General features: G+C 39.1%; 1 protein-coding gene across 1 annotated transcript; it reads left to right on the forward strand.

The window, feature by feature from the left end:
- Window positions 1-6869: 6869 nt before the first annotated feature.
- On the forward strand, window positions 6870-12254 carry mchr1a (melanin-concentrating hormone receptor 1a). Its single transcript, XM_008414682.3, has 2 exons — window positions 6870-7305; window positions 8556-12254. The coding sequence occupies exons 1-2, from the start codon at window positions 7251-7253 to the stop codon at window positions 9569-9571; spliced, it is 1071 nt and encodes a 356-aa protein (XP_008412904.1). The 5' UTR covers window positions 6870-7250; the 3' UTR covers window positions 9572-12254.
- Window positions 12255-12739: the final 485 nt, after the last annotated feature.

Here is a 12739-nt window from a genome sequence, read left to right on the forward strand (position 1 = left end):
CTTACCTGCAGTTTGTATTTCATCACTTTTGCAATTAAATGAACCTGCAGCAACTTTCAGTCTGTCCATTCTCATCAGTGGTATTTTCCTGCGACAGGGTTTATTGGGGGATGTTGGGAAAATATTAATGTTTTTACACTGAACTCCACTTTTGTTTGCTGGATGCTTTTTTGTGCAACATTCACTTTTCTTAGCATTCAAAGCTGCCTAAATCATGCATGCACCCCTTTTTCTTTTTTAGGAAGAGAGAGGAAGGGCAAGGGGGAAAAAAGCACAGATTAAGAGTTACCTAGAGCCAGCTCTGTTCTGGTTAACTGTTATAAACCAGTAACAAGGGTTCAAATCAATCTATCCACAAACAGAGAACCAGCGCAGTTCTGTCAGACCATCAGTCCAGAGCCCTTTTATCACACCATTAAAGTAATCGGCTACTGAAAATAACAGCATGTACTCATTTCATCGTGTCTTCTGTCAAATGGCGGCTAAAAACTGGTGTCCTTGAAACACTGTGTTTTTACAGCAGGCTCTGAAAGCAACCAGGATTATTTTTAGAATTACATTGTGAAGGAAATTACGTACTAAGCTACCATCAGTTTTAAACTGATTAAATATCAATCTAAAAAGGAATTTATTGCAGAGAGATCCATGCTTTTGCAAAATTCAAAGAGAGATAAATGAGAACTGTTTGCTACAAAATATTTTTCTTTTTCATTATGACAATATTGAGACTTCAAACTGAAATCAATGTTTAAATTGGAAACAATTCACTAAAGGAATCAGAAGCATTTTTATTAGGAATTTCACTCATTTTACCCATTAATTGAATGAAGTAACAAAATAAAACATGATAAAATCCAAACAGAAGGTTTAAAAACTGAGAATGAATGTTTTGAATGATAAACTTTGATTTGAATATTTTTTTTTCATTTCAGAAAAACATTTCACCAAGAGGAAACAACACATAATAAAAAGTAGAACTTCCATATTTTCTAATACCTTACTACCAAACACATATACTGTAATATATGTAATACACCACTTGTTTGGTGACTATAAGTATGAAAAGGAGAATGAGGAATAACATAATAACATGAAGGCTTAAATCAAAACCACATGGGTTTTAAACACTGAAAACAAGACGTGTAACTACTGTACCCCTGTTTTTTTATTAGCTTTTAATAGCTTTAAATATTTACATTTACAAAAGTGCTAATAATGTGATTCTATTTGATTTTCCCATGTTAAAGCAGACAGGTTATTATCAAATACATTCCCATCAACTGCTTTATTAAACGCAGCTGTTCAATTGGTCGTTAAAGCAAACATGATTCCAGCCAATTACCTGCTAGCAACTTCATGCACTCAGGCATCTGCCTGTGTTAATGTCAACAGGCAGAGAAGAACAGGCAAACTCGTTTGGTTGGTGGGCTACAGCAGCAGAAGACCAAAGCGAATGCTGCTGCTGTTGTCAGCTAAGAACAGGAAGCTGCAGTTCAGCTTCACCAATATTAAGCAATAATATGTTGGAAAAATATGTCATCGCTCCAATAAGTCTCAACGTCGACATGACGTGTAGATAGTAGGATTTTATGAGCAAGTTTTAACGTGTCCTGTGATGTATTATCGCTTCAGGCTGGTTACTGCACTGCGGTCCAATGATCTCCACCAGATCTCAGTCCAGTAACCAAAAGAGTTTTACTTTGAGATTTTAATGGCTGTGCAGACAAAAAAGTTAAGAGATGACCCCGTGATGCAAAAATGGACCAAAATTCCAGAGGGAAGTAGCATGTTGTTGAATTGATGTCACAAGGATTTAGAGTGGTGGGTTCACTGAGGTGATATTGAGGTGTATCTTATCACAGTGGGAGGTGAATAAATTGAATATTTTAAAAAAGAAGCTTCAGAAGAGGCAGCAGGGTAGATCTGAGTGGGCACAGTCAGAATTGATTTTCATTTAAGGAAATGCAACAACTGGGGGTTCCTTATGTGACATTGCTGCTGAGCATTGAGAGTGCAATTTGTCAGTTCTGTGAGCTGCACAAATTGATTTGAATTACCTTCCAGCATACTGGCACCTTACACTAGCGGGAGATGATTATAGATCAGCATCCCAGTGGACTGTAAAAATCACACGTTTGTGTGTGTGTGTGTGTGTGTGTTGCTTTGATGGCATGGGGAAGCTCTTCATTAGCTAAATTTCTCTGTAATGTTTTGAGTACTGAACTCTTTCTGCCCCTGCTCTTTCCTTTTTCTATTTGTCTGGTTTTATCCACTCGTAAATAGTTGCATTTGGATCCTGCAGTGAAAGAAGCTGCTACCAGAGTGATGAGCTTCAGGCCTCAGAGTTATCTAAGTGAATAGATCATGAGGTTATTTTCTTATAGGCATTATATCCCAACCTTACAGTGAAATCCAGAACCTTGGACTTTGTTCATTTCCAGTTAGCTATGAATGGAAGTACAAGAGGAGCTGCCAGAGGATGCAATGTAATCCCTTTAAGAAAAACAACGTTGTTGTGATCTTTAGACTGTAGTTATTCCTCTTCTGATCATTTCTTTATTGTTGATTTTCTTTTCTCTTATTTCTTGTCATTTTAGTTCACCATTTGTGTCAGTTTATTTATTCTCATCCAGTTCATGTGGCGCACCAAGTGGCCCCGGGTGCACAATAAAATCTGTGATTCTATTGTAACAAAAATATGATAAAAACAGGTGATGCATTGTAATAGATATATGGCTAAGCAACATAAAAGTAACAAATCTGCTCCAGAAAAGTGACTCTCCCTCCGTCTCCCCTGTGGCGCGCCGCTTCAGTCTCGATCGGCAGACACAGTCTGTGTTTGATTGTGGCCTCGAAAAGAGAAAAATTAGAACAGTTGTTTATTTTGTGTTCATTAGGTTCAGGGTTTATTCCCTCTTTTCTTTCTCTCTGCCTGCCAGCTCTCTCTCCCTTTCCCAGGTGTTTTCATTCATGTAATCTCTCCTTTGCTCTCGCTCTCTCTTTGCTGCACTCACTCATTTCTGGTAGTTCTGATCGTTCACCACTTCTTCGTCAGTGTATATGCTGTTCCCTCTCTCCAGTTTTGTTCACTGGCTCCTTCTTCTCATTCTTCATTTCAAACATTGATAATCTAGGCATATTAATGTATGTTTCTCATTTGGATTCCTAGGGCTACTTTGTTACTCAGCTGCATTATGACAAACAATTTGTTTTCTATAAAAGCATCACATCAGTGGAGTTTCATCAACTAATTTTCAAACATTTTATATTACTTTGAGCCATGATGTTAAGATAAGTCTTTTCATGATTGAAAACTGTCTGATTTGGATCTTTCTTTAATGACTTTTCTGTCATGAAAAGCCTAAATTTGTTAATGATAGATTTGTAAAAACAAGAGCGTGAAGACTTTTTATAGGACCTGTAAATCAGGTGGATTTGTGGGTGATTAGGGTTAGGGTTAACCCTGGGAAGACGCCAGTGTGTCTGAGTGATTGACTATGAACCATTTTCCTCCACTGGGTTACCTCAGGGTTGTGTTTTTATGAAGCTTACAGATCATAAGTTACGGTCAGCCTGCTATAAGGAGAAGATCACACACCTCATCAAAATGGTTTTATTCTGTTTTCGTGATGGTTCCTTTTTAAAACTAAATGTCTCCAAAATCAAAGATCTCTGCATAGACTTTCAAATGAATCCTCTCCATCACTGACATCAACGTCTAAAGGGAAGCTTAACATTGATAAAGACAGGATAAACAGCACATCGAAGACTGCACTTCCTCTGCACAGTGTGTGTAAAATGTTGATGACCACTTTCCATTGACATGCAATCAAATATTCACTTTTTTCATATCTCTTGGTTTGGTAACCTCAGAGAAAAGAAAAATCGACAAGGTAAAATTATCTCCACCAGATCTGACAAACTGTATTGAAGAAGGTCACACAAAATGCTAGAGACATTCACTGCATCTCTGGTCACCCTCTGCATTGTGAATCTAAGCTCCTACCATCTGGTAACAGATTCAGACATCCAAAAGCAAAGATCAACAGATGGAAAAACTCTCATTACTCACATAATTATTTAGCTAAAATGAAAAGGGACTGCCAACATCTCCTTTAGGTTTTTAGAGTTAATTAAAATCCAAGCCAGACACTTTCTTTGTCATTTTTTGTGTCTGTGGTTACTCTCACCTTTTTAGAGTGATTTTGCATTCATTGCTTTTACCTCGCTTCAGGGACAATTATAAAGTGAAGCATGCAAACAGCTATTCTAAGAAGGTTTCAAGTGTTTGCTAGACAAAGGGAGTAAAGATACAACATCATGACCATCAAGAAACATGAAGGTTATGGTATTAAATAATATCTGAGCATCTCACAGGGCAGTGACCAACGCGTCACGCAAAAGTGGAAAGAGTATGGCACAAATGCAAAACAAAGACATGGTTGTCAACCTAAACCGCATTATTGGACAAGGAGCGCATTAATTAGGGATGCATCCAAGAGATAAATTATAGCATCGAACCTTTATGGTGCAGATGGGAGACTCTGCCGTCAAGACAATTATTCATTTAGGAGTCCACAAATTCTCTTTTGGGAAGAAGAAAGCCACTGCTGAAATAAAGCCAGATGAAAGGGTCGTGATTTGTTGGTGTAAAATGGGTTCACATGCAGAGGTGTCGAGTGCATGGTGATCTTTCAGTGAAAAAACTGATGACAAACAAGAACTTGCACACAGCCAGGAGGACACCAAAACACAGGAATAAAAAGCAACCGGCTACATGGAGGAACAGTACTGGGAATAATCAGGAGGAACCAGCAGCGAGGGCAGGAGAAGGGTTTAAAGACTGTGAGGGTGAATGCTGGGTGATTAACTAGCAGGCTGGAGGAGTGAAAGAAGAAAGCAGAAGTCAGACAGAGGGTAACAAGAGAGAGAGAGAAAAAGAGAGACACCGGGGGCGAGGGAGAAACAGGAGAGCTATAAAACTAGACACAAGCAATGAAAATAAACTGGAATAACTAAGAAAGGACTAAACTAAATTAAAACAGAATTAGAACAAGGTTGAACTAATCAAAGAGTAGGAAACTAAAGAATGCAGAATGATAATCTAAACTAGAATCTAATAATCAAACCTCAAAACAACCCAGAACCCTGACAAAATGTCCTGTTTACAGTTTTCCACAAGTCATATGAGGCACACAGCAAACATATGGAGGGAAAGTCCTCAGTTTGCATAAACTGAGACTGTGAACTTTCATGCAACCAGTGCTGCTGTTAGTCACGGTAGTGGCAGCATCATGCTGTGCTGGAAGATAGGAGCAGAGCCTCAACATAGAGCCACAGCTCAAAAGCTACACTACACTTAGGCTTCTCAGGCTATTGATCACTTTTGCTCACTCTACTACTTTCTTCTTCTACTTCTCTCCAATTTGCTGTTATTTCAGCTGTTAACTTTATGCTTTTTTCTTAACATTTTTTTTCTCTTTATAGAAGCAACATGTGGTCTGACCTTCTGTTTGGTAACTTCCTGGAGCTGAGATAATGCTGCCAGCAACGGAAAGCTCTCCATCTCCTGCTACTAACGTTTTACTTTTTATTAACACAGAAAGTTCTCCTAGATCAGCTCTTCTGTTGTATCTGCTCTGCCTCGTCAAACCTCCACTTGGTCGTGGCAGATGGCTGCTGGTGTTGAGCCGGTTTTCTTCCTATTAAGAGGCGAGGTATTGCAGACGAAAGCATATTGATTTGCTAGAATGGTTCAGTAAAGACCTAAACTTAATAAGATTTCTGCCACATGACTTAAAAATTGCTATTCTCCATCAAATCTGAGCTACTTCGGGAAGTTTCCTTGTACAAAGTTGGCCGAGACGCAGTCCAAAGCAACTGCAGCAAAAGGTGTATGGGCTCTGAGTTGAGTAAGTAATGAGAATGCAAATTCGTGCTGCAGTTTTAAAAATTTTACTTGCAATTTTTTTCTTTTAATTTAAAATAAACATTTATTATCTCCCATTTAAGGCATTATTTTGTGATGACCTTCACATAACGGTCTACCCAAGTATCTTATTGTTTTATATTTTGGTCTCTGCCTTATGAATATGTTTGTCAAGGAACTGATGGACTTTGTCCTAATCTCACCAATTGGTTCCAAATAAATTACAGATGCATTTACACACGTAATGTGAAAACAACCTGTCTAAAATTAAGAATTCATTGCCACTGAAAACTAATTTCTTCCTATTCAAAAGTCCCTGCAGCCAAAATCTTCATTCTGCAGCTCACTGTGGAGAGTCTTATTCTGTTCCTGTCGTCAGGATGTGTGAAATATTCTGACAAGAGATTCTTCGAGCAAAATGATAATCTCAGCAGTGGCAAGCATCAGCCTCTGTAACATAATGGCAATCCCCACAGGATGTAGGGCAATTAGTTGAGTGCAGGTACTTTACTCACACCTACAGACTCTTACACAGAAACACATTTGCAAACCTTTCCTTTTCACTAAATCTGAAGCCTGACCGGATCTCAAGACTAAAACAGATCCATAGTTAAGTCCAAATGATGTTGATCACAACGAGATTTAACAAACGATGTCAAAACAGCGCCCTCTGGCGGTTCAGACAGGTCTGAACATTGTTGCGGATCAGAAACTGCGCGAAAGCTTTTTTCATTATAGGATTTAGAAAACTATCAAATAAACAGAAAAAAAAACATTCTGAGTATTTTCAATGATTTTACTTTCCTCTGCCAATCTTTTTGTAAAGTTGATGCGGTCTCCGCGACGTTTCAACCTTGCTTTGGAGCAACCTAATAACACACACATTGGATCAAATGCAGCTCTCCGCACACACACACACACACACACACACGCACACGCGCGCGCGCGCGCGCGGTTTGGTGCAACCAGCATCGTAATAATTTCCTCCCATGATGGCTGACACCTGCAAGTCCAGGCTAATTAAACACACGCAGCGAGTTCAGAGCAGAGCGGAGTCAGACTCTCTGAAGCTGCTCGCTTCCGAGATGGGATGCGTTTTCAACCCATATCTGTGAAGGAAGCGCGCACCGGAGCGCACACACCCCGCACACCGCGCTCAGACTGGGGAAGCCTCCACAGACACACCTGGAATCAGGACCAGAAAGGGATTTCCGCTGCGGTTCGGTTCACGTCCATTTACCTGAGAAATAGTCAGTTTTGCAAAGATAAAGAAGAAGACGAAGAGAAAACAAAATCCTTGCCTGAGGTGACATTTTAACTAATGGATTTCTTGAACGTTTCTTATTTTTCTAACGGAGACTCAAATTTAACAAGAGGTAAGTTAAGTGTTTGATTGATTGTAACATTAATTTTATTTTGAGTTCTACCAATACGGCAAGGATTATTGTATTACGTATTAAAAGTAGTGGCATAAGACAACTAATAATAATAGTACTAACTAAACCCTCATTTTTATTTAATTAAAATATGTTGCATAAATTGTGTAACCTATTTTGTCAATGTTGACCTATTTTAAGCCACAAGCATGAAAAAGTAAAAAATGGGCAGATTTAAGTCAGATTTTCCTACATGGTTTAAGGTATTTAAGAGCAATATCTTATTAATTAAATATGCATAAAGGTTTGGTTTATTTTCTTTCTTTGGAAATAAAAAGACTAAAATTAAAAGGTATTCTGAGATCGTTTATACAATTGTGCAATAAAATAATATACACATGTGGATAAATTTATTGCAACTGTTTAATATGAGAAATTCTGTTTATGAAATAACTATATGGAATAAAATCACCACAGGCACAAATGCCAGCATTTCTTCTGTCAGTACTTTACACAAATTCTTTGGCCAAAAGGACAGAACTGGTCTCTCTGTACTTCATAAACTACACACAGATGCACACAGAGAAAACGATTTCCATTTTTCTTTGTATAGTCTCTAAATAGTCCAGAGTCATCGATTTTTTCTTTTGCCTCCTCAACTCACTCTACAGGATTTCTAAGATATTTAAATATGAGAACTGACATGGCCATGAAAATATATCTCCTTATATCTGCCTTAGGAACCATTTCTTTCATGATTTATAATATTATAATATTTTTTATTACATCAACAAGCCCAATCTTAAGCCTCATTTGGTAAAAGCCCACTGTTCACGTTAAAGTCCCAGAAGAGTTTTGCGAAACCCACGTTTATATGTGATGGTAGGAAAGTACCGACATTTTCCTGATATCAAAAATCAAACCAAACCAAGTCAAAATTTATTTATATAGCATCTTTCATCAACAAGGCATTTCAAAGTGCCTTAATGCCTCATCACCAAACATTAGGTTGACATGTAGATGGCATACAGTGGTTAGGGATATTGGTGACCCACCAGTTGCTACAGTTAGCTTAGTTGCAAGTTGCCAACAGAAATTGGTTTGTGTTATATCGTATTCATACACTAGGGAAAACATTTCAGATTAAATGAGTGAGTAAATGTACATACTGCTATAAAATAATCTCTTTCAGACGACGATAAAGTAGTTTTCTTAGTACGTTTGAACTGATGCTCACTGTTTTGCTCCAGCTGAAGATGACGCCCCTCACTGCGGTGCCAGTCTGCCTGTCATCTTTGGAATCATCTGTTTCCTGGGCATCATCGGGAACTGCATCGTCATATACACGATTCTGAAGAAGACCAAGTGTCGTGCCAAGCAAACAGTCCCAGACATATTCATCTTAAACTTGTCGATCGTCGATCTCCTGTTTCTTCTTGGCATGCCGTTCCTCATCCACCAGTTGCTGGGCAACGGTACGTGGCACTTCGGTGCAGCCATGTGCACGGTCATCACTGCCCTCGACTCCAACAGCCAGATTGTCAGCACTTACATCCTCACTGCAATGACCCTTGACCGCTACTTGGCGACCGTTCACCCGATCCGCTTCAACCACATCCGAACACCATGCGTAGCTGTACTGGTCATCGGACTGGTGTGGGTACTGTCCATGTTCACAATCATCCCTGTGTGGATGTACACTGGTCTGATGCCTCTGCCGGATGGGCTGGTTGCCTGTGCTCTCCTTCTCCCAGATTTGGTCAATGACACGTACTGGTTTACGCTTTATCAGTTTTTCTTGGCTTTTGCAATCCCTTTGGTCATCATCTGCCTGGTGTTCTTCAAGATCCTACAACACATGTCCGCCAGCGTGGCACCGCTGCCCCCGCGCAGTCTAAGGGTGCGGACCAGGAAGGTGACCCGGATGGCGGTGGCCATCTGCCTCGCTTTCTTTACCTGCTGGGCTCCTTACTACATCCTGCAGCTCATCCACCTGGGGGTGCAGAACCCAAGCATAGCTTTCTCATATGCGTACAGCATCGCCATCAGCATGGGTTACGCAAACAGCTGCATCAACCCATTTCTCTACATTGTTCTCAGTGAGACCTTCAAGAGACATTTCCTCCGGGCCGTGCGGCCGATCAACAGGAAGTTCAGAGTGAACCCGAGCACAACGGACAGTGTGAGCATGAGGATCGTACCGGAAGGGGCTCAGCAGGAGCAGGTCTCCGGGGAGATGTTGCCCTCCAATGATCCCCAGCAGTGACTCGATAAATATCACTGATAAATCTGTTTAATCCCAGATTTTTCCTGTCAAAATGGGGGCTTGCTCAACAGCTGTTAGTTAGACAAAAGCATTTAGACAAAAGCGTTGTCTAAATGTAGTCATTTTTTTCTTCAATTTGATCTATGTCCACATGAAGGAAAACAAACAAAAAAAGAAAATGCAGAATAACACTAACATGCAGATCCAGTCTGAGGTATAAAGGAACCTTGTTCATGGATAAAGCCCACTGCAGGTCAGGGGGTCAAAGAAGTGAAGTTTCAAAGGACTTGGTAAAAAGTGTTCCAGTTGTACACATATAAACGGATGTATCTCAAATTAGAATATCTAATATCTAATAATAAAATGTGTGGATTTGTGTTTTAGGTGTTTATTTCTGTTGGTTTGGCGGCTGCAGGAGCCCAGTGTTCAGTTTCAGAGAATTTAAACTTTGCTAATGACCAAAAAGGCTTTCAGTTATTCCTGTTGCTTGTGAAGCAAAGGTTTTCCGTCTGCCAAATTTTCCTGTGAAAGGATTTGATGTAGAACTCTGACACTTGTGTAGTACCGACCTTCTTTGGCACACCTGTCTTGGGGTGTCAGCCTGTGTTTTTCTCATAAATGTGTAAGCCATAATACAACACTTGTGCCATTTTTGGTCTTACATGGTTTTCAGTTTTTCCTGAACCTTTGAATTTTGACTTTTCACGGCTGTGGACTGTGTTTATCAAGGAGGGGTCTTGAATTGTGTCCTTTTGATTGTGGCTACATATCAGTTATTTTAACAGTGAATGTAAAACACTGGCATACAAAAAAAGGCAATGTTGTTTCCATCTTGCCAAAATCATAGCATCTCAGGGAATTTATTTGACGAGGTGAAGCTTTTGCATTGTTGTGCTTTGTAATATTTGATCAATCCGAACTGTTCACTTTTCCAAAACTTTGTGTTTGAAGATGCTAAAAGTAATATTGTTGCTGTTGTTGCATTTTTTTGTTCCATTTTCAAAGCAACAATTTTTGCAGTGCAGGAACATCAGCCTATTTCCTATTAACTGACTTCAAACTCACTCTGCGTAGCCAAGGATTATAAAACGTGTAAATTTTTCTGCAACCACTGCAGTGTTTAAGATCAGATGCACAATGACTGAATACAAATCAAATGCACAGTATTACTAAACAGAAGCTACACTCTCTTTGTCGATGGCTCTGGTGGTTCCAAAGGAAATCAATTGAATAAAATCTTAAGTGAACAAAATAATTCATTGCCAAACAAAGACGAAGCCAGAACGGAAGCACAGCGTGGGCAAAATGTTACTGTTACAGTTACTTTGCAAATACTACTACTGTACGACTTTTTCACTTTTACAACCCTATTGAAGGAGCCACTCTTTCTCACAGCATTGCTTCAGCCCATGGAGATTCATGTCGACACAGTTCTTGTTCTTATATCACAGCATTTCAGATCGGTCAAGATCTGGACTTTAATCCAGCCGTTAAAAAAAAAAATCATGTTCATATTCTGCTTCAGTCAATATGATTCAGATTGGCTGCCGTATTTGTGATTATTGTCCTGCTAATGTCCCAGTCAGGCTTTAGCAAACAGACAGACTGATGTGATGGACATTACTTGGGAATTGCCATCCTGATTGATGGACAGAATCAAGTGCATCTCCGAATTTCTTGTTAGAACTTTTTCTATGTGGCATTATGCTAACACACACGCACATGCGCACACACACACACACACACACCCATAGGCTTTAATGGATGTAAACAGTCCTGTTTGAACAACGCTGTTTTTCAAGTGCAGAAATAAGCAACACCTAGTTGCTAATTTTCCTCCAAAAACCTATGAAAGCAGCAGGGTTGCACCTGTAGCCTTTCCACACAGAGCTGCTCTTCTAAATTCCTTTTTTTGTGTGTGCAAAGTAAATATTGAAAGTGTTGAAATGTTTTGCATGATTTTGTTCACTGGATATTGGATTTCAATAATCCCAGAAGTAAAGATCAGATCATATTTTGCAGAAAGCGTTTTCTAATATATGAAATTTTGTATTTTTAAATGAAGCTGTGAACAGCATAGTGCAATTATTTGTTTAAAGCTGCAGTGCACTGTTACTGTTTACAATGAGCTGACTCTTACTCTGTTGTCGTTCAGCCACGCAGCATAATGTGACAGCGGTGACACTCAGCTCTGTTTTATGTTCCAGCTCCTGTGACAAGGTGCATTGAAATGCTAAAAAAAAACAATAATAAATACAGACTTTGACGTGTGTTTGTGTTAATTTTCAACCAGCTGCCTGACTTCTGTGAATGTGAGGTGACCAGGAAGAAAATCTGTTATTGTGTGCAGCAATACAACTAAAAGAGAAGAAAAACCCACTTGAGTTGGATTTGATTGCTCAGTCGTCATCGGACAAAGCCAACAAGTGGGACTATTTTTTCTGCTTTATATTTGCCGTTTGATCAATTTCTGTCTTGTGAGGTTGGATTTGACTGTGAGCTTTCTTGTTCAGAGCTTTTCAGGTAAACTGAAATGTAAAAAAAAATAATCAAAAACAAGTCATACATGATGGATGGTAAGGGTATGTTTTTGTGAGGTATAGCAGAAACAAGTGTTCAACAACATAGTGGAAGGGGGAAAAAAGTATTAACATGTTCTGAATAAAGTGATCAGCAAACCAGATTTCCCCAGTTTGCAGTTCTTTGAGGAGATGAATCAAAATGTGCCATTATGTGGCATCAGAGCTGCTTTTACTGAACTGTAGGAAACAGGAACAAACGGCACCAACCGAGAGCAAAACTAGGAGCAAAACCAAACATGAAAAGTCAAATTCAAGCCTTATAATAAATACGTCAGACATTTCTGCTTGTCGACTAAAATTGGCTAATTTAAAATGTCTTTTTCACCCGTACAAGGAGCACAATCAAACACACACGACTGTGTGCACACAGGTGACTTGCCCATCAGAGAGTAAAGAAAAAGGAAATATAAGAGCTTAACAGTAAAGGCTGTTTTTGTGAGTCCATACCAGCACTTTTTTTTTTGGCTTTAAACTTTAGATATTGAATATTGTGACGTCTATGTTGTATTTATTGGTGTCTTTTTATGTAATAGTATATTATTTCTCTTTTAAAATAAAATTGTTTTTTTTTTTCTCAACAGTGTTT

This window comes from Poecilia reticulata, chromosome 1 (assembly GCF_904066995.2).
Source record: "Poecilia reticulata chromosome 1, P_reticulata-male-v2, whole genome shotgun sequence".
NCBI classification, from domain to species: domain Eukaryota; kingdom Metazoa; phylum Chordata; class Actinopteri; order Cyprinodontiformes; family Poeciliidae; genus Poecilia; species Poecilia reticulata.